This window comes from Ptychodera flava, chromosome 10 (assembly GCF_041260155.1).
Source record: "Ptychodera flava strain L36383 chromosome 10, AS_Pfla_20210202, whole genome shotgun sequence".
Classification (NCBI taxonomy): Eukaryota; Metazoa; Hemichordata; class Enteropneusta; family Ptychoderidae; genus Ptychodera; species Ptychodera flava.
The window spans coordinates 9793681-9816257 of NC_091937.1; the positions used below are offsets into that span (position 1 = coordinate 9793681).

Consider the following 22577-nt stretch of genomic DNA (forward strand, 5'->3'; position numbering starts at 1 on the left):
GCAATACAAGAGAGTACATTTTCACAACACAAGAATATGCAAATTACACTTTATCATGTAAATTGACTGCCCACTTTTTTCCAAGTTATTGGGAACTGTGGTGTGTATGTACACTCATTTGTGCTTTGTATGATTGTGTGTGTGATCACATACCTGATGTTTGTTCTCCATTGTGTGTGTACTCTTGCATTGGTACATGTATGTACCAGATGTTGGTATGTGTACTGGTCAGGTATATGTGTACATTTGTGTGTGGATTTGTCAGTGTTGAAGTTGCAACAAACAAAGATGTTAAGCAACAGAAATAAAGAGATGGGTGAAAGAGAACCTAGAATTAGACTCAGGAATGACAGCAAAAATTGAAAGTGACGGAGGAGGGAAAATGATCCCTCTTTCTATCAATCAATCAATCAATCAAACAATCAATCAATCAATCAACCAAGGAGTGAAAGAGCCCTGAGATACCTTAAAATGTGCCCTGTCATTTCAAAAATCACAATAACTATGTATGTTTCTGTGACAAAACAAAAAACTTTAGTGATCGCTTCATAGATTCACCAACACCATGTAGAATCACGTTAACAGACCAAAAGCATGATGGGTAAGTGGAAAGGTCAACCCCTGAAAACTGTAAAAATAAAATATTTTTGGAAAAAAAAAATCCCTGCCTGCCTACCCTATTTTGAAAACCATGTTATTGGAACAGCACTATTTATTTATTTTTTGGCCTAATCTGAGTCAGTAAGAAGTAACTAATGACATGGTCTGTTTTCTTTCCAGCTTGCGGAGAATGACGAAGAATCTGATCTTTTGATTAACACCGCAGAGAGAGAATATGACGATGAGAGCGAAGACGAAATCCTTCAGCCGACTGAAATCATTGCCAGTGAGCCAGACCCTCCACCGAGCAGGAGGGAGAGGAGGCTGAAAGGTGGCGCTACGGGTAGAGATGAAGAAAAAGACAAAAAGAAGAAGAAAAGTAAAAGCAAAAAAGATGAAGAGATGCTGGACGTCAGTGGAACTCGGGTGAAAAATGGTCCCTTCAAAGGAAAGAGTATTGAGTACCATGACGACAGTGACGAGGACATGCTGAATGTTTAACCCTTTCACCCCCTATTCCCTGTAAACAGGTCCATATTTACCATTGATAACAATAGGTTTGGACTAAACCATGGGGGTGAAAGAATTAAATTATTGCCATGCCAATGAAGAATGATATTTTTAAGTGCAATTAAAAATGCTGCTATACCAGCCGATATTGGTATTTTTCCCTGAGATAGGGAGTGAATATGCAGACAAAAATCAGCAGCTTGGATCAGCAGTGTATTTGTACATATGATTTAGGTTCACCTTCAGTGTGGTATTCTAGAATGCCTGCATCCCAGAGCATTGAAGTTTGTGCATCACGGCTCGGTTGCTTATTTGCCAATTTTCTGAATTACATAATAGATATGTTTTCTACAAAAATTAATTTGCTCATTAAAATCATATATGATAATGCATACATAACATTTTGTAGGTAGGGGTTGTTTTCGACTATCCTCTTTTTTCGGCAGTAACATTCTTTGGTAATTCTGTGCCATTATCATCATCATTTCGTTAACAGAAAACTTCAGAGGGATCTCAGGATCACCCTAACTGCAGGAGCAGATAGTCTTAAATAATTCTGGTGGGATTGAGGGCAACGGGATTTTCAAATCAGAATCTTTTATCAGCAATATACAATGCAAATGATTTCTAATGAATGAGGAAGATTTGGTGCTTTGGTATGTCTGATTGGTGAAAGGGCAGTCTTTGTACAGTTTGGAGGTGGTATCATTGACATGTAGTACTGTTTGCTTTAACTCTGTGTCATGTGAAAAAAATTCTATTTACAACTTTTTTTACTATTCATGGGAAATGCATGTCAGCGATCAACATATGTCTCTGTATTCTCAGACGTAGCAAAGTACGAGTTTGCGTGAAGATTCTCAACAGAAGGTCCTATACGCAGGAACTTATGTTTTCCAATGGATATTATCATCTTGGTATAAGGTATACTGTAAAGTGGGTTGACTTGGCTATGTGAAAAATTACAAAAAAAAAGTATTTACAGATTTATGCCATCTTGAAAATGGTTACTTTTCACTTCTGCCTTGTGTGTCAAGTTTAAAGGCCAATGATGCTATCAGTTGCAGTCACAGCAACACAAAAGAGCTTGTCTCACAAAATAAGCTTATCTCACAAATACGGCAATTTTGCATAGTACATACATGCATGGTGTATTCCTCCTAGCACTAAGGTGATGAGTGGTACATGAGGATTTGCCACTCATTTTTGTCCGGTACTCTTTAGTAAATTAAGGAACAACGCACCTCGAGGACACAAATCTGGATTCTCAAACTGTTACAATTCTTTTCTGTTATTATACCACTTATGGGGATTCATTTTAAAGGTCTTGGAGTAAGAAAACTTTTCACTGGCTTTGAAATTCAAAAATTGTGTTTTTCTCCATAGAGTTAACAGGGATGGCAGCCATTTTGAATTTTAAATATCAGTAAATCTTGAGTTATTTGTTTCCCTAGTACCAAGATTTGAATGGTGACCCCCGATTTGTATTCTTGATTTTGAAAGAGAATGGTTGAAAGATTCCTCAAGGAAAGTTTGAGCAAAAGTTAAGTCTTTCACTTTCGAGGTGTGAACTACCTTATCAGTCATGGTATGCATAGCAGTGTCATTACCATAGTTCAAAGGTCATGTGTCTGTGTTTTCATACCCATTACCAAAAACATATATTATTATTTTAGATACTTCTCAACAAGAGTTATACAAAGAGTTTGGTAAACCTGTTGAGTAAGGAGGACCTTGGAAGTTTTTGTTGTCGTTGCCCTTGAACCAGCACCCCATGCTGCAATGCCATCATGTCCTATGGCAAAGTAAGATTTGTACACAATGAAATACAAGTTTCAAATACAATGTGTTTCAGTTTTGTTTCTGTCATGTTACTGACATAAGTACTTAAGTTACTGGGATTATCACACATTGACAAATTCAAGTGCATGGGTTATGATAATGCAGATATACTGGTAGTACAAGGTTTAGTGCTCTTTTATGGAAGCATTCACTCCAAATGAGCGGAGTCCATTCATTACTGTAGAATTGCATGGCAAATCGCCACTAACAAATTGCAATTGAACCCCATTCACACCTGAATAGCTAATAACAGGATTTACTATATGTAATACCGTCAAAAAAGTATGATGGCTCAGCTCCTTGCTTCATCTTGACGTAAATTTTGTTAATCATGTGTATTACATTTGAAGAGCCATCAATGAAAACTATCCTGGCATTCCAGTCTTCCCATCATCTTCAATTGATTGCAAGGGTTTTGTTCGTATTGGTTAAGTACATAAAGATGGAAACTGGTATCAGTGATAGCAAGGGCCATAAATATAAAATAATAGAGATCAAGAGATAATTATGTGGTTGTAAACATAAACAAACACATTTGTAAATTGATCTGGTCCTAACAAAACATCAGAGATGGAGAGAGGGGAAAATATTTATTTTGATATGCAATAATCAGGACTTGCTTGATTTAGTGCCTGCATGAATGACAAATAAAAGAAGGTTTCTCATTGGCTTGTAAGATAGTGCAAGCTACAGTTGCTGATATCAGCAGAAAATCAGGCTCAGCAATAAATAAATTTTATGCTTGAGACAACTGGTACTTGTTCTGTCTGCTTGATGGCTACATCCCACATTGTTTCCTCTCCAGCACTTCCGAAGATGAAAAGATATTTTTTTTCTCCTTGCATATCACTGGCTTTGGTACAGCCCTGTCACTTTTACTTGTGTTGCTAGGTCAATGTACTTTGAGAGGTGTTGGGACAGCAGAACCCTTCACTTCAAGTTCTGGTGAAACTGTGACTCTAGTGAAGCCATAGAACCCAAAACTAGGAACTGACAGCAAACTGGAAAGCGGGTAATAATTTGATTTTAAGTGGATTTATGCTCAGAGATCATAGGTCAGTCAGTTACATCTCCTTGAGCTCTAACATCTGATGTATTTTCCAGATCTCTCGTCTGTGAAAAAAATTTCTTGCTGTGCTTCCCAAGTCATAACAAAACTGCTGAGTGTTGAACTTTCTGATATTCTCTGTGTGATGCTGTCATTGGCAATGGGTTTCCGTCCTGACCAGAATCCATTTTTTGACAGTAACATGACTCTTTCTGAGTGCTTTGCAAATTTCCAAGCTGGTACACTGTATTTCAAAATACTTAGAATGACATAGTGTATTCATTTATTGAACAAATAATGAAATATCAAACTTATGTTTACATGTCTCTTTAAAGTACACCTTCCCAACCCCCAAGTAAAATTTATCCACATAATGTGTGAAGGGATGGGGTGCTTGTAAGAGAATGATCAACTGCAAGCTTGCCACATTATTTAAACAGTGTATTGAAGTAAAAAATGTGACGTTGCATGTAATAATTTTGCCAATTGCTTTGTATATTCACAGCTACCAGTGGGGCTTAACATATTTGAAATACAATGTTCATTTTAGTAAACAGACCAATGCATGTTATCCCATCCCTCATTTTCCTCATTTTTCATCAACAGTGCATGAGGAGAAAAACGTGATTTCTGATTGGTTGTTTTCATTTGCAATGAATTATATTGTGTAAAAATTCAAATGATAAACGCGAATGTAAGAAGACCGAGAAATTTTAGTAGTCTTGATTTAAGGTAGAACGCACCTCGGGGACAGACATTCGGACTCTGAAACTTTTACAATTCTCTTCTGATATACCACATGTGGGGGTTCATTTTAAAGCTCTTGGTGAAAGAAAACTTTTTACGGCTTAGTTTTTCGAAATTCGGAAATTTTTATTTTTCTCCATAGAGTTAACACAGGGATGGCGGCCATTTTGAATTTCTAATATCGGTAAATCTTGGGTAATTTGTTTCTCTAGTACCAAAATTTGCACGGTGACCCTCTATTTTTATTCTTGATTTTGAAAGAGAATGATTGAAAGATTCCTTGAGGAAAGTTAGAGCAAAAGTTTAAGTCTTTCACTTTCGAGGTGCATACTACCTTAAACCTAGTATGTACTGTTACCAAAGTTTGTCAGTTTATTCAAGATGATAATTCTGAAGGAGAGCTTTACAAAGTTGAGAGCTTTTCCAAACAGAAGTTGAACATTTAAATTTACATACCTTATTATTTAAAACAACTTCCTCCAAGGTACAACAGACAAGGTGGTGGAACTACCCAGCAAGCATTATTCAAAATGGCTCCTGATATTCAAATTGAGATAGAATATTACTTACTGTGAGCATGTGAAAACATACTTGACATGGAGTTTAAAGTACTTTAAATAATGCAATTTCCCGAGTGGAATATTTGTCACTTGGTCTCACAGAAACAATGTATGTCAATTTTGAACACTTGCTTATTCAAGAAATGTTAAATTTGTAAAATTTTGACTTTTCTTTTCCTGTATATCTGTCATGCTTATCACTGCACCTTTTGTAAGTGGGTTTGCTTCATTCTATTCGTAATGAGGTTCACAAATGTGCTGTAAATTATTTTTTCTTAATTTCAGTGTCAATTCCACTGGCTAATTTGCCCCGGGATAAGCTTGTAAACAGTTCAGAAGAGATTTAATTTTCAGAAAAAATAAAAATAAGTGAGAATTATGTACAGTGCATTAGTTTTGATTTCATGGAATTTTTGCTGTATGATATAGCAGAGAGTATAAATCACTCGTACCTTCCTTTACTATCCTATGAAATTCACCCAGGCTATCAGGAGGGCGCCCTTTAGGTCAGCTGTCATCATGCTTGCTCAAAAGTTTCAGCGTCCAGTCTGATCGTTTATATCATGTTATCCGCAATGGCAATTGATTGATATTGGTCTCATTGCACCGACGCAGTGCATTGGGAGGCAAATCACAAAAGATTTCAATGTTTTTCTAACCAGTAATGAAATGAGTCTGCAACTTTTTATGTCTGGCTTATCAACACATTTTGTATGTGGACATTACTCAGCTATATGGCATCTAACACTTTTGAGAAATTTGAAAAATATGTTAATCCAATTATCTGTATTAGTTCCAATCGTGTTGTACTGTAGAACCAAATGTGTGATATGAACATGCGAGTGTAAACACTGATCCTAATTTCCTGTGCTTATCAATTACTTATCAAATTGGTTTCCGGTACAAGTTGGCGTCCGCAGTAACATGTCCTTGTCTTTCTTTGTACTCATGACCAGAAGCTAAGACAATCGCATTTCGTCATGTAAAAGAATGTTTCCTCAAATCTGGATATAAACCTCTAATAATATCATATTAATAATATCGAACTAACTGTGCTGAGTGGAATATGGCAGCTTCAACCAAGAGGTTTAACTTCAAAACTTTATGAAAAAGTACCGACATTTCGGCAACTCACGAGTTACCTTCTTCAGGGTACAGCTGTTGGTAAAACAAACAATGAAAGTGATAAAAACTGATATAGCTAGAATAAAGTGTAAAATGAAATTGTTCATGAGTTAGAAACAGCAAGAAAGACATGGCTAAAAAGTTGCAATATCAATGGTAACGTAAAATGACGGTCGAAGACATTACCGTGGACTGAAAACTTGTTAGAAATCACCGAAACATACCTATAATGAAAAACTACCTATTGAATAATACAGTGCCTCTTCCTCTATTTGACCTTGGGCCAAGGACAACTGTCTAATGGTTATTAATATTTGCCAATTACGATGATAACTCCGAAAACCTGATGAAAGACTCTGAAAGTGTAAAGTCACTGAATCACAAGGGTCGAACACCTCTTAGTGTTTACATCTTTAAAAGGGGGACTTGCACCTTTGAAACTGATATCTGTATTCAATACTTGTCACGCTTTATTCACGTGATAGAAATCCATCACTCGTTGGTCGATGACTGCACAAAACAATTGATAACGATAGTTAATATTAAATAAAGTTCGCAGAACATAAACTGTAAACATCAGGTAAGCAGTATAAATGTTGTTGACAGTGTTCTGTACTTCGATTTAGAATTCTCAATCAAATTAAATTTTGTTTTTGTATCAATAGCTTACGAGTATAGAGTTCAGGCAGTTCTTTTTTTATGAAACGGTTCCACAGTCACATCTTTATGGACGTGTCTGAACAGTGTGTAGGTCTTATTTACGCGGTTCATGTGACCTAAGTTTAGTTTCCGAGCCATTTCGCCTCTTTATTGAACAAGAATATGTGTGTAGCATGTGTACGAAGCAAAAAATAAAATGAAGTGTTAACCTGAGACTATCACTAGCAACTGAAATTTCCTGATTGTATCAGCATCTTCGCACGTCAAACCATGTTAATATCGGGTAGATGAGATGGATGGATGTACATTCCAGCGTATTATCGAACCAACATGTAATACAATTTTAGGGTAATAGGCAAAGTTATGTCTCGTCTTTTAAAGCAGTTCGTCCATTCCTACATGTTTTGATTTTTCGTCTTTGTTTTAGGAAACTCATAGTGTACTAGTGCGCTTCAGACACTCTGCACCGTGTATGATTGAATTAACTTGAGAGGTCACTCGAGCCCTGTAAGATGTTTACCAGTAAGACAAGACCCATGTGGTACTATTGCATCCGACTGCATGCATTGAAGCCAATGCACGGGCAGGCAGGTCAACATCCGAGGGCTAGGTAAGTTGTAAAAGAAAGCGGCAATATAATCTTTATCACAGAGCCCTACGCCATCGGCGTCCTGAAAGTTGTGAAGTGCTGTATGTGTACGAATTTATGCACAAAATTGTATTTCGTACACCTCCTCTGTAAGACGTATAGAGTTCGCGGCACAGGAAACTTTTGATTATCGCTAATGACTACATCAATTATCAGTGATAGAGAGAGAGAGAGAGAGAGAGAGAGAGAGAGAGAGAGGGAGAGAGAGAGCTGGAAGGTAGGTCAGATGAGAGTAAACTACCAAAATCTATAATAAACATTGGTATTCCCACGAATGAATGGAACACGATTGGAACTAATTTGGGATAATTGGATGGTGAAGTAATGTCAATTTCATCTACAAATGTAACCTCGTCTGTTTTTCTTTTTACGTTACACACTTGTTTTCATAAGTAATTGCTAATATTGGAACATTAAACTATAGGGCACCTATCATTTTTGAGAAATTTGAAAATTATGAAGATCCAATTATCCCTAATTAGTTCCAATCGTGTTATGGATGAATATATATATATATATATATATATATATATATATATATATATATATATATATATATATATATATATATATATATATATATAAATATACAGATGTCCTCGTGGGAAATTACAGTGCTCGATGCGGGAAGCAGAGCGTTATAAATAATAACACAAATTACTTCGAGTACAAAGTAATAATATCATGATATCTGTAATTGAACATGCTGGTGAAAATATCCTTAGCAACACTCTCATTTAGTTTTGGACGTAGGTGGTGTTAAAATTTGATATATAATATTTGTTTTGGTGGCGACATTTTGAAACTAACTCAGAGCGTTTGTTTCACAGCGTAGATTTGTCGGCCTTGATAATGTGCAGCTTTTCTGATATACAAAAATTACATCGCTTGTTTATGCTAGAGTAGCTCGATGCTTTGTCAATAATTGACCAAGAAATGTCAAAGACTTGGCCCTTTCTTTTTTAAGTTCCATACATACTTTTACAACTCATCAGATATGTTCATATATTTCTCGTCTTATATATATATATATATATATATATATATATATATATATATATATATATATATATATATATATATATATATATATTTGTGTCTGTCTGTCTGTGTCTGTGTCTGTAAATATTTGTCTGTGTGTAACTATGTGTACTATCATTGAAATCGTCGTTTGTAGTGTTTATTCATTCTATCGCTTCATGACAGATTTACAGTGGCTGAGGACAGACGCCGTTTCATAGCATCAGCATGTGTGGGCCATCGTAGGTCAAGTGAGGGCACGCCTATGCAGAGAGAATTCGGGCGGAGACTCAACTTTATTGAAACTATGTATGTGAATAACAGCGACTCCTCCAACGCAACATGGGTGTTTGTGGTTGAATCGAAAGTCAAGATAAGTTTTGACATCTTACGCGGTGCAACGCTGTTATTGAGCAGACGATATCCACTTCTCAGATCAAAGGTCACAAGGGAACCAGATTCAACGGGGAAGAAAGACACTTATTTTTATAGGGAGATCGAAAAGGAAGAAAACTTGGTAGACATACGGATTGTAGACGATGTTGACTGGCACGAAACGCAAGTGACAGATGGAGAAATTCTCCACGATACGGAAAACGGACCACTTTGGCGACTCTGGCTTATGAAGAGTGTTGAAATCACACCTGAAGAGAGTGAAACTGGTCACCCATTCAGGACCAATATTGTCTTAGGTTATCACCATGCGATCATGGACGGCAGAATCGCAATGAAGTTAATAGATCAGCTGCTTACCTATCTTGAAATGATCCAAGACGGATCTGCTTCAAGAATTGAGGTAGAGAGTCTGCCGTTGATGCCCTCCCAGTATGATGAACTCCAAGCTTGGTTTATTCCGAGATACAACCAATACCCACTGTGGAGAAAATCAAAATTAGTAACTCGTGCTCTGAAAGAAATGTTCAAGTTCAAAAATCTCTACATAAAACACCATTCATCTGAAATTGCGAGAAATTCCAATGTTGCTAGGCAAGCAAAAATTTTACCAGTGGTGATCCCCCGATCTGTGACGTCAAAGATACTGACTCTTAGCAAGCAAAATGGCATCAGCGTGCACGGTGCTATAACTGCTGCTTCGGCTGTCGCCATGGTATGTCTCGTGTTTGGTGACAATATTCCAGCCAAAATTACCATACCAACCCTTCTATACGTAAATATGGACAGGTATTTGCCGTCTCATGCGGAAAATAACCATGAGGGGGCGTTCTTCATCGCGGTGGAAATTCCAATCAAAGTTCCAAAGGTGAATAGTTATGAAGATTTTTGGAACCTTGCAAAAATATGCCACCAAAGTGTACACCAGACTTTAGCTGGTGAAGCTGTGAGCGTTGCTAAAATGTGTAAATATTAATATGGCAAACTAGGTCTCGATCCCATAAGAATGGTTAAAAATAATGACAAGACACCAGACGGGCGCTGTAGAGCTTTATTCGCTCTATCTAATTTGGGCAGGGGTGACTTAGTAACCAGAGAAAGTGGGCGTGCCTTTGAATTGGTCGGCAGTTATGGTTGTACTGCTGGGAAATTTGGACCAATATTTTCATGTTATATTCTCACTCTTCGTGGGAAGATACACCTTAGTATGGTTTACCACACACATATTACGAGCCAAGCCCGTGCCCAAGAGTATGCAAATTTGCTTGTAGGTGCCTTGCAAGACGGATTGCCACGGGCTAATGACGAGAACTTTAATAAGTAGACAAGTCATCTTTTTCTTTTCTTCATGGACCAGTTTAGCAATCGACTGCATAACTAGGGATCCTGCAATAGGTCATTTGCAGGTATTTTTTTGAAAGACGTTTGCAAGCGATTCATTGGATAATTATTTATTTCCAATGAGCAAGCAGGTAACGGGCGGACAGGGCTTCTCATTAGCCGGCGGGGAAAAGTAATATTTTTGCTCTGAATGGAAAGACTAAGTTAGTGGGTAGGAATTCGGTCAAATAGAGTTTTTTTTATGGGAAGGTCAAGCATCTGGCACAGACGCACAGGAGTTAGCTTCTTCAGTGGTAGATCAGAAAAAGAATTGTAACAGTTTAAGAGTCCGAATATGTGTCCGCGATTTGCATTCTACCCTAAAGTAAATAAATTGGATTAAGTGAATGAGAAAACACTGTCGTTTTGCCATTACTTTTGGCATAAAATATCTCTGTATGATTTCTGTAGTATCAGGAAAGGCTATGATCGTAGCAACAATAGATTTTGACAAAATCTAAGACCATATATTCAGAAATTACCGCACACCATTTCAATAATACTCGCAGAGATGCAGTTTTTAGGACATGTAAAGAGAGTCCCTGTTACCACAGGGAAAATGTTTGAAAGATTTATTTTATGTTTATGTTGTCATTCTGTATATTTTGTTTTGTACATTGAATATTTGTGGAATATGTAAAAAAATCCAGGAATACTGCATCAAATTTCACGAAACTGTGTACAGATGTTGATATAACAGTGCTGTGATACAATTCATTGACACTTAGAGATATCGTTTATGAAATGTGGTGCTGGTGATGTGTCTGTGTTATAAAAGAATGCAAAATATTTGGCAACATCCTGACCTTTAATTACTTATTGACTTTTTTAATGACCTTTTGTAATTAGGGTGGCAGCCCACATTCGTTTTACGTTTTCACCATCATTGAACTCATTCTTAATCACAGACTTAATTAATTAACAGGACTCTTTCCTCTCCAAGTGCTTGTTATCAGACTACCAATTAAGAAGATTCTTATCAACAAGAGTTATACAAAGAGTTTGGTAAACCTGTTGAGTAAGGACCTTGGAAGTTTTTGTTGTCGTTGCCCTTGAACTAGCAACATATGCTGCGACATATTGTGTCCCATGGTAGGGTAAGATTTATACACAATGAAATAGGGGTTTCAAAGACAGTGTATTTCAGTTTTGTTTTGTGTTTTTCATTTTCAACTTACATAAGTACTTAAGTTATTGAGATTATCACTCATTGACAAATTCAAGTACATGGCTCATGATTATGCATATATAATACAAGGTTTAGCGAAGCATTCACTCCAAGTAAGCATAGGCCATTCGTTATTGTAGAATTGCATGGCAAATCGCCACTAACGAATTGAGCCGCATTCACACCTGAATAGCTAATGGCAGGATTTACTATATTCAATGCCGTCAAAACAGTATGATGGTTCAGCTCCTTGCTTAATCTTGACGTAGATTTTGTCATTTTTACTTATTTAGAAGGGCCGATATACTACGATAGGGGACTCAGTGACACCACGATCCATAGAAAAAGAACTGACAGCAAACTGGAGAGAGGGTATCACATTGATTGTAACTGGATTTACGCTCAGAGGTCATAGGTCATTCAGTTACATCACCTTGATGTATTTTCCAGTTGTTTTTTTGTCTGTGAATTTTTTCATTTTCTTGCTTAATTCCAAAATGTAGAACTTTCTAATACATTCTCTGTGTGATGCTGTCATTGGAAACTGGTTTCCGTCCTGACCAGAATCCATGTTTCAACTGTATAGCGACTCTTCCGAGTGCATTGCAAATTTTCAAGGTGGTACGTTGTATTTCTACATACTTAGAATGAGAATGTTTTTTCGTTTATTGAACAAAAAATGAAATATCAAGGTTATATCTACATGTCTGTTTAAAATACACCTTCCAAACCCCAAAGTAAAATATATCCACATAATGTGTGAGGGGATTGGAGTGTTTGTAAGAGAATGATCAACTGTAAGCTTGCCACATTATTTTAACAGTGAAAGTAAAAATTGTGAGGTTGCAAGTAATATTTTTGCCAAACAACTATGTGACAACTATCAGAGGGCTTAACGTGTTTAAAATACAATGTTCATTTTAGTAAACAGACAAATGCATGTTATCCTATCTCTCATTTTCGTTATTTTTCATCAATAGTGCATGGGGAGAAAAACATTGTGATTTCTGATTGGTTGTTTTCATTTGCAATGAATTATATTGTGTAAAAATTCAAATGATAAACGCGAATGTAAGAAGACCGAGAAATTTTAGTAGTCTTGATTTAAACCTAGTGTGTACAGTTGCCAAAGTTTGTCAGTTTATTCAAGATGATAATTCTGAAGGAGCTAGACCTTTACATAGTTGAGAATTATTCCAAACAGAAGTTGAACATTTAAATTTACATACCTTATTATTTAAAACAACTTCCTCCAAGGTACGACAAGGTGGTGGAAACTACCCAGCATGCACTACTCAAAATGGCTCCTGATATTCAAATTGAGATAGAATATTACTTACTGTGAGCATATGAACACATACTTGACATGGAGTATAAAGTACTTTAAATAATGCAAATTCCCAAGTGGAATATTTGTCACTACTAACAGAAACAATGTATGCCAATTTTGAACACTTGCTTATTCAAGAAATATTGAATTTAATTTGTAAAATTTTGACTTTTCTCTTCCTGTATATCTGTCATGCTTATTACTGCACCTTCTGTAAGTGGGTTTGCTTCATTCTATTCATAATGAGGTTTACAATTGTGCTGTAAAATATTTTTTTCTTAGTTTCAGAGTCAATTCCACTGGTTAAGTCGCACGGGGATAAGCTTGTAAACAGTTCAGAAGAGATATAATTTTCAGAAAAAATAAAAATAAGTGAGAATTATGTACAGTTCAGTAGTTTTGATTTCATGGAATTCTTGCAGTATGTTATAGCAAAGAGTAAAAATCACTTTTACTTTCCTTTACTATCCTATGAAATTCACCTAGGCTAGCAAGACGGCGCCCTCTCGGTCAGATGTCATCATGCTTGCTCAAAAGTTGCAGCGTCCAGTCTGATCATTTAAACCATGTTATACGCAATGGCAATTGATTGATATTGGTCTCATTGCACCAACGCAGTTCATTGGAAGGCAAATTAACATGTCCTTGTATTTCTTTGTACTCACAACCAGAAGCGAAGACAATCGCATTTTGTTATGTTAAAGAATGTTTCTTCAAATCTGGCTGTAAACCTCTAACAATATCATTTTGATGATGATATTAAAATAACAGTGCGTTGTGGAATATGGTAGCTTCAACCAAGAGCTCTAATTTCAAAACTATATGACAAAAGTACCGACGTTTCGGCAACTCGTGGGTTGCCTTCTTCAGGGTTACAGCTGTTGGTAAAAGTAAAAACAAACAATGGAAGTGATAAAAGCTCACATGGCTAGAATAATGTGTGGAAGGAAATTGTACGGGAGGAAGGAAAAGCCGAAAGGCATTGCTAAGAAGTTACACTCTCAATGGTAACGTAAAATGACGGTAAAATACATTGCAGTGGACCGAAAACTTGTTAGAAATCACTGAAAAATACCTATAATGAACAACTACTGATTGAAAAATACAGTGCCTCGTCCTCCATTTGGCCTTGGGCCACGGACGCCTGTCTAACGGTTATTAATATTTGCCAAGTACGATGGTAACTCCGAAAACCTGATGAAAGACTCTGAAAGTGTAAAGTCATTGAATCACGAGGGTCGAACACCTCTGAGGGTCCATATCATAAAAAGGGGAAATGTACCTTTGAAACTAAGATAAATTTTGTTTGAGACAACTGGTACTTGTTCTGTCTGCTTGATGGCTACATCCCACATTGTTTCCTCTCCAGCACTTCCGAAGATGAAAAGATATTTTTTCTCCCCTTGCATATCACTGGCTTTGGTACAGCCCTGTCACTTTTACTTGTTTTACTGGGTCAAAGTACTTTGAAAGGGGTTGGGACAGCGGAACCCTTCACTTCAAGTTTCATTGACACGATGTCTCTAGTGAAACCATACAACCTAAAAATAGGAACCGACAGCAAACTGGAAAGCGGGTATTAATTTGATTTTAAGTGGATTTACGCTCAGAGGTCATAGGTCAGTTAAATCCCCGTGAGTTACAACTTGTGATTGATTTTCCAGATCTTTCCTTTTGTCTGTGAAAAATAAAAGTTTCCTTTCTCTGCTTCCAAAGTCATGACAAAATTGCTCAGCGTTGAATTTTCTAATACATACTGCAACAAAAGTTATACAAGCGAGTCATGAGAATACTTTTCATTGCATATGAATGTGACTATCACAAAACATTTTTTTGTTTTTTGTTAACAACGTAATCGGACCAGCTACAAAACGAAAGTCCTTTTTCCTTCTGAACTGTTTTCTTGCTCCAACAGACCAATTGCGATGCCGCGTCGCCGACAGCCAACATGGCAAATTTCGCAAACATATTGGATACGCCACCAATAGAAATATCTGCGTATTAGTATAATTAACCAAAGAATATTAATGATGCATTTGTACAATTGACGCTTTTTCATGTTTAGGTAAACTTTCGACTACTTAATAATTTTGCGTTGTCAAGATGTGACTTGACGTAAGCTTAAATCGCGACAGAAAGGATAAAAAGGAAAGAAAATGGAATATGTTGTCTACTAAATCCGTTGACTTGGCTTACTTAGGGACGGACCATTAGATCTTGGGAGGGGGGTGGTCAAAAACAGAAAAAAAAAAAAATTCAGAGCAGAAAGTTAGGAAAAAAAAAATCTTCAAACTAGTTTGCAAAATAAAAAAAAATAATAAGAAGACAAAGGCGTAAAAAAAATCTGCAAAAGTCTTTAAAATTTTGAATTTTTTTAGATTTTACTGACAGTAAGCAACTTTCTGTATTTTTAATACATCCTCCCGGCACATTTTTAATTTTGATTTATACATTTAGAGTGACTGTATCCCTTATACTGGAAGTTGTGATTATCTTATCTTTTCAGGATTTTTGTATTCTGATCACTTGAAAATTATGAAATTATAGAGCCTGTTTTCTACTTGTTTCCTGCGTACAAACCAAGCAGGTACACTAGGTAAAACATTGAAACTATGGTATGGTTGTCAAGACAGAAAGTTGTATTTGCCTTTTAAGATCAAGGTAAACAGATGCAGGCCACATCAGTTTCATTTTTTTCACAGCATTTTATTACAATGATGAATGCAAGAATGGGTGAACAAGTAGAAACACGTCAATAATGATAAAACAACATATCAAGTCATTATGTATTATTTTGCTTTTAAAAAGGCATTTTCAATTCTTTTTCTCAAAAAACAGCCTCAAATAACAACAGCAACACATGTTTTAACATTCAACAATACACTACGTAGAATGTCATCTATCCAACAAATCCCAACACAAAAAACACATAAAAGGGTTGAACTTTGAAAGTTTCTCGATAGCAAATACTGAATAAATCTGCATGGTTTATCGTTTTTGTGTAGCAAATTTCAAAGAAATTGGACAAGCCCTTTCAGAGAATACAGATTTTTTGACCATGAATGGCATAAATTGCCCAAAAAGACAAATATTGAAATTTCAACACACTATACACATCCAATCAATTTGGACATGCTGCTACAGAGAAATAGATGTTTTGATCAAAAAGGGCAACAATTGCTCTAAAAACACAAATATGCAAATTTCACATATTATTTAGCTTATTTCAGCTTTCACCTTGTCAAAATCAATTGTAAATCATGAGATATGCATGATGTTTGGTGGGGTGAATGTAGGCATTTCACCACGTAGTAGAAAGGGAAGCCAGGAAACCAAAATAGTCAATTTTCAAAACTATAGCGAAGCTACTGAGGAGCAAGAAGACCATGTTTCAGAGGAGATGTGTAATCCGAAAAAAAATGCTCCCAAAGTGCCACCAAATAACACCATTTTAATCTCTATTTTTCAAAAGCTCCAACGGTAGGAGGGACACCCCCTCCTGACCTCCCCCGGAAAAATACTCCCCAAGTGCCACCAAATAACACCATTTTAATCTCTATTTTTCAAAAGCTCCTACGGCAGGAGGGGGACACCCCTCCTGACCACCCCCCGCAAAAATACTCCCCAAGTGCCACCAAATAACACCATTTTATCTCTATTTTTCAAATGCTCCAACAGCAGCAGGGGGACACCCCTCTCCTGACCTCTTCCCAGTGACCGCTTGCGTGGCCGCTTGTGGTGCTTGGCACCACATGTTTGCCCTCTTTATCTTCAGACAGCGACGAACGAAAAAAAAATTATAAATCTGAAAATTTACTCTGAAAAAAAAAATTTGCACAGCTAATCTCAATTGGAAAAAAAAATTTCAGAAATTTACAATAGTAAAAAAAATATTTTCACAATTTCATTGTGACCACCCCCCTCCCAAGGTTAATGGTCCATCCCTTACAGTAGTAACTTGTAATTATAAGGAATTCAATTAAACAATGAGTCCAGATTTACCTGTAATTCAGTCCCAGGATGGGAGTTACATTGGAAAGACTTATTATCATTTTGATACACTGACTTGTAAGTAACGAAATTTTATTATCGGTCATGTTGAAACTTTTTTCCAAGTCGTCCCAACTTAGAAAGTGTGTCGACCAAGACACTCACTTGTGTGTTGTATCTTGAATTCATCCTGCAGCAATACTTTTACCCAATTGATTGAATTCGAATTATATTGTCTGTTAATATCATGAAAACAGTATACTGCAAGTACATGTAACTCTGAAGTTGATGATGAAAAAACGAAAGATACAACACCCATTTATATTCGTTTAGTTTTCATTTATTAATAGTATTTCGGTCGATTTGTACTTTATTGGTTGAATCGATGCATAATCAGTTGATTTGAATCTTTATTCTTTGACTTGGCTACGTTATTGGTTGTTTTGTACGTCATCGGTTGATTTGATACGTTATTGTTCACTTGGCTACATTATGGGTTGATTCATACGTTATCTATCTATCTATCTATCTATCTATCTATCTATCTATCTATCTATCTATCTATCTATCTATCTATCTATCTATCCGACGATCGATCTATCTATCCAAAGATCGATATATTATATACAGATTTATCAATCATTGTATTAAAGGGACAAAGTTGGCCATTTTTCATGAATTTTGTTTGATACGAGATACTACTTATGAAAGATAATGAATGATACTTGAAACCATCGAGAAAATGAATTAATGGTCATGACCATTAATTCATTTTGTGATGGTTTCATTTAATTTGTCTAAAATCGGGGTCGAATATATGCATGGTCACCCACCCATTCATTCATTATCTTTCAACATGTCAAACAATATAAGTAGCATCTCGTATCAAACAAAATTCATGAAAAATGGCAGACTTGGTCCCTTTAATACATCAATCAATCAATTCATTCAATCATTCAATTGATAGAAAGATCGATCGATTGATAGATCAATGCATCGATCGATCAATCGGTGGATTTATCGATTGATCATGAGAACGATCGATCGATTGAGGATAGATCCATCCCCATGAATCTATTCACATGAAACACTTGATCCAATACGATATCAGTTGATTTGATACCTTATCGGTGAATTTGTTGATACGTTATTGGTAAGGAAATATTACTACGTTATCAGTGAATTTTTACTACGTTATCGGTTAGAAAAAACTGCATTATCGAATTCGTTACTACGTTATCAGTTGATTTGATACGTTATCAGTAATTTTTTATCGGTTAGTTACTACGTTATCGGTTGTAACAAGCCCGAACACCATCGAGTATCTACATCGTAAAAGGGGGAGCTGTAGCTTTGAAACTAAGATCTGCAATTATTACTTGCCACGTGTTATTCACGTGATAGAAATCCATCCCTCGCTGCTGGATGACTCAGCACAAAACGATAGTTAATATTAAATAAAGTTCGCAGACGTAAGCCGTGAACATCAGGTAGGCAGCATGGTTTTTGTTGACGTGCTGGGGTTCTGAAATTCGATTTAGGGCTGGTAGAATTCACAACCTTATTCATGTTTGCATCAATACCTTACGAGTATAGTTCAGGCAGTTCTTTTTTTTGAAACGATTCTACAGTCACGTTTAAATTGGCGTGTATGAACAGTTTGTGGTCTTATCTACGCGGTTCATGTGACCTATGTAAGTTTAGCCTCATAAGCATATGCAGCATGGTTTCCGTGCCCTTTCGCCTCTTTCTTCAAGAAGAATACGTGTATAGGGAACCTCTCCGAGGGAAACCCATAATCTACGGGTCATGGTATTGTAGCTACCAGTCGCGAGGTAAACCTCAACTTGAAGGGTAAGGACAAGTCAATGAATACGATTGAACACTGACTGAATATAAAAATGTTCGCGCCAAAAGGACAAGGGTGCACAACCATGCATGTACAGCCGGCCTTTGCTGACTACGCCATTAATGCATTTCAACTGAGTCGCAAAAATAAAATGAAGTGACACTACTAACTGAAATTTCCTACAAAATCACCGTTTTAAGTCATTGTAGCAGCATCTTCGCACCTCAAACGACATTATTATCGGGTAGATGAGAAAAGAAGGTCAAAGCATGGATGGATTTGCATTCCAGCGTATTATTGATCAAGCATGTCTTGCAATTGAGGCAAATTTGTGTCCGGTTTTTAAAGGTTCGCCCATTAATACATGTTTTGATTTTTCGTCTTTGTTGTAGGAAACTCATAGTGTGCTAGGCTATTAAGTTCATCTAGACACATCGTGTAAGGTAGAATTGACTCGAGAGGTCACAGAGGTCACTCGAGCCTTGTAAGATGTTTACCCGTAAGACAAGACCCATGTGGTACTATTGCCTCCGACTGCATACATTCAAGCCAATGCACAGGCACGCAGGTCAACATCCGAGGGCAAGGTAAGTTGTGAAAGAAAGCGGCAATATGATCTTTATTCCAGAGTCCTGCACCATCGGTGTCCTGAAAGTTGTGAAGTGCTGTATGTGTACCAATTCATGCACAAAACTGTATTTCGCACACCTCCTCTGTAAGACGAATATTGCAATTTCCCGGCATGTGACTCTCAATTGGAGAATTCGGAGGCCCAAAACACAACCAGAAATTAACAAGTGTAAGTTCACCGCACAGGAAAACTTTCGACTTTCGCTGATGACTACATCAATTATCAGTTATAAATGTATTGATGGATGAATGGCTCAGCTGAGAGTAAAATAACGAAAAAAATCTATAAATAGACAGGTATTCCCACGAAATATATATATATATATATATATATATATATATATATATATATATATATATATATATATATATATATATATATATATATCTGTGTGTGTGTAATATCATTGAAATCGTCGTTTGTAGTGTTTATTCATTCATATCGCTTCATGACAGATTTACAATGGCTGAGGACAGACCCCGTTTGATACCATCAGCACGTGTGGGCCATCGTAGGTCAAACGAGGGCACGCCTATGCAGAGGGAATTCGGGCGGAGACTCAACTTTATTGAAAATATGTACGTGAATAACAGCGACTCCTCCAACGCGATGTGGGTGTTAGTGGTTGAATCGAAAGTCAAGATAAGTTTTGACATCTTACGTGGCGCAACGCTGTTGTTGAGCAGACGATATCCACTTCTCAGGTCAAAGGTCACAAGAAAACTAGATTCAACGGGGAAGAAAGACTCTTATTTTTACAGAGAGATTGAAAAGGAAGAAAATTTGGTAGATATACGTGTTGTAGATGATGTTGACTGGCAGGAAACGCAAGTGACGGATGGAGAAATTCTCTACGATACGGAAAACGGACCACTTTGGCGAGTCTGGCTTTTGAAGAGTGTTGAAATCACACCTGAAGAGAGTGAAACTGGTCACCCATTCAGGACCAACATTGTCTTTGGTTATCACCATGCGATCATGGACGGCAACACCGGAATGAAGTTAATAGATCAGCTGCTTACCTATCTAGAAATGATCCAAGACGGATCTGCCGGAAGAATTGAGGTAGAGAGTCTGCCGTTGATGCCCTCCCAATATGATAAACTCCCAGCTTGGTTGATTCCGAGATATATGCAATGCCCACTGTGGAGAAAATCAAAATTAGTAACTCGTGCTTTGAAAGAAATGTTCAATTTCAAAAATCTCTACATAAAACACCATTCATCTGAAATTGCGAAAAATTCCAATATTGCTAAGCAAGCGAAAATTTTACCAGTGGTTATCCCCCGATCTGTGACGTCTAAAATACTGACGCTGAGCAAGCAAAATGGCATCAGCGTGCACGGTGCTATAACTGCTGCTTCGGCTGTTGCCATGGTACGTCTCGTATTTGGTGACAATATTCCCGCCAAAATTACCATACCAACCCTTCTATACGTGAATATGGATAGGTATTTACCGTCCAATGCGGGAGATAATCATGCGGGGGCGTTCTTCATCGCGGTGGAAATGCCAATCAAAGTTCCAAAGGTGAATAACTGCGAAGATTTTTGGAACCTTGCAAAAATGTGCCACCAACACGTACACCAGATGTTGGATGGCGATGCCTTGAGCGTTGCTAAGATGTGTAAATATTTATATGACACTCTTGGTCTCGATCCCATAAGAATGGTTAAAAATAATGACAAGACACCAGACGGACGCTGTAGAGCTTTATTCGCTCTATCTAATTTGGGCAGGTGTGACTTTGTAACCAGAGAAAGTGGGCGTGCCTTTGAACTGGTCGGCAGTTATGCTTGTACTGCTGGGAAATTTGGACCAATATTTTCATGTTATATTCTCACTCTTCGTGGGAAGATACACCTCAGTATGGTTTACTACACACATATTACGAGCCAAGCCCGTGCCCACGAGTATGCAAATTTGCTTGTAGGTGCCTTGCAAGACGGATTGCCATAGGCTAATAACGTGAACTTTAATGAGTAGACAAGTCATCCTTTTCTTTTCTTTCCTTTCATGGACCAGTAAAGCGATCGACTGCACAACTAGGGATCCTGCAATAGGTCAGGAAAAGCTGCTCTGGAAAGATGTTGGCAAACGATTTCTTGGGTAATTATTTATTTCCTATGAGCAAGCAGGTAACGGGCGGTCAGGGCTTCTCATCAGCCGGTGGGGAGTAATCCTTTTGCTCTGGAATGCAAGACCAGGTTATGGTAGGAATTCGGTCAATAGAATTTTAGGGAAGGCCAAGCATGGCACAGACGGGCATTGGTTAGCCTCTTCAGTGGTATATCAGAAAAGAATTGTAAACGTTAAGAGTCAAAATATCTGACCCCGAGGCGCATTCTACCTTAAAGTCATTAAAATGGAATAAGAGTATGACACAACATCGTTTTGCCGTTTCTTTTGGCATAGAATATCTCTGTATGATTTCTGTAGTGTCAGTGGAAAGGCCATCGTACAAACAATAGATTTTCATAAAACCTAAGTTCATACATGTGTAATTGCTATACAATCACACTATTTCAATAATACTCGCAGCAAAGCAATTTTAAGCTCATGTAAAGAGAGTTCCTGTAACCACAGGGAGAATGTTTCAAAGATTTATTTTACTTAATACTTTGTAATTTTGTATGTTTTGTTTTGTACAAATTTGTGATTTTGTGGAATCGTGAAGAAATCACATTTGATATGAACGAGTGGCCTATGATTTAGGTGTAGCCCAGACATCAGCGAAATAAAATAATACAGTAATAGTGTAGGTGAAAGTTCTATTTGCAGTTTCATACACAAAACAAATAAATGTATTTCTGAGACGTGGTATCATAATAACCGTTTGTCCTGTCTTATAATTTGCTTTCATAATTTGTGTGTTTCAGAAAAGTTTTATCTGGCAATTCAGATAAAGCTTTCTGAAGATGCGATAGTCGATCGGAGCTCTTGATAGTGTCCGGGATCTAACTATTGGTTACCACGCTAATCGTTTCGTACGATTGTTTTAAGGAGAGGCTACATAATTTCATGCATGGGTCATCGAGATTCACAGTACGTACAATGCATAGTGTATTTTATACT

General features: G+C 37.0%; 2 protein-coding genes across 2 annotated transcripts in view; both read left to right on the plus strand.

The window, feature by feature from the left end:
* Positions 1 to 5686, plus strand: part of LOC139141939 (cation-independent mannose-6-phosphate receptor-like) — a 59010-nt gene extending 53324 nt beyond the window's left edge. Inside the window, exons 44-45 of the mRNA XM_070711714.1 lie at positions 781 to 4732; positions 5093 to 5686. Coding sequence (XP_070567815.1) covers positions 781 to 1101 — 321 coding nt within the window. The 3' untranslated portion in view covers positions 1102 to 4732; positions 5093 to 5686. The remainder of the gene's footprint in view (positions 1 to 780; positions 4733 to 5092) is intronic.
* Positions 5687 to 7518: 1832 nt separating this feature from the next.
* Positions 7519 to 21511, plus strand: LOC139141940 (uncharacterized). Its single transcript, XM_070711715.1, has 2 exons — positions 7519 to 7702; positions 19958 to 21511. Exons 1-2 carry the CDS (start codon positions 7605 to 7607, stop codon positions 21459 to 21461), a joined length of 1602 nt encoding a protein of 533 aa, XP_070567816.1. The 5' UTR covers positions 7519 to 7604; the 3' UTR covers positions 21462 to 21511.
* The last annotated feature ends 1066 nt before the right edge of the window (positions 21512 to 22577 follow it).

Bases quoted from the DNA above. Each gene is read 5' to 3' on its own strand.
- LOC139141940 (XM_070711715.1), top strand. From the start codon at position 7,605: ATGTTTACCAGTAAGACAAGACCCATGTGGTACTATTGCATCCGACTG. The intron at 7,703-19,957 runs GTAAGTTGTAAA...GCTTCATGACAG, and splicing joins GGTCAACATCCGAGGGCTAG to ATTTACAATGGCTGAGGACA.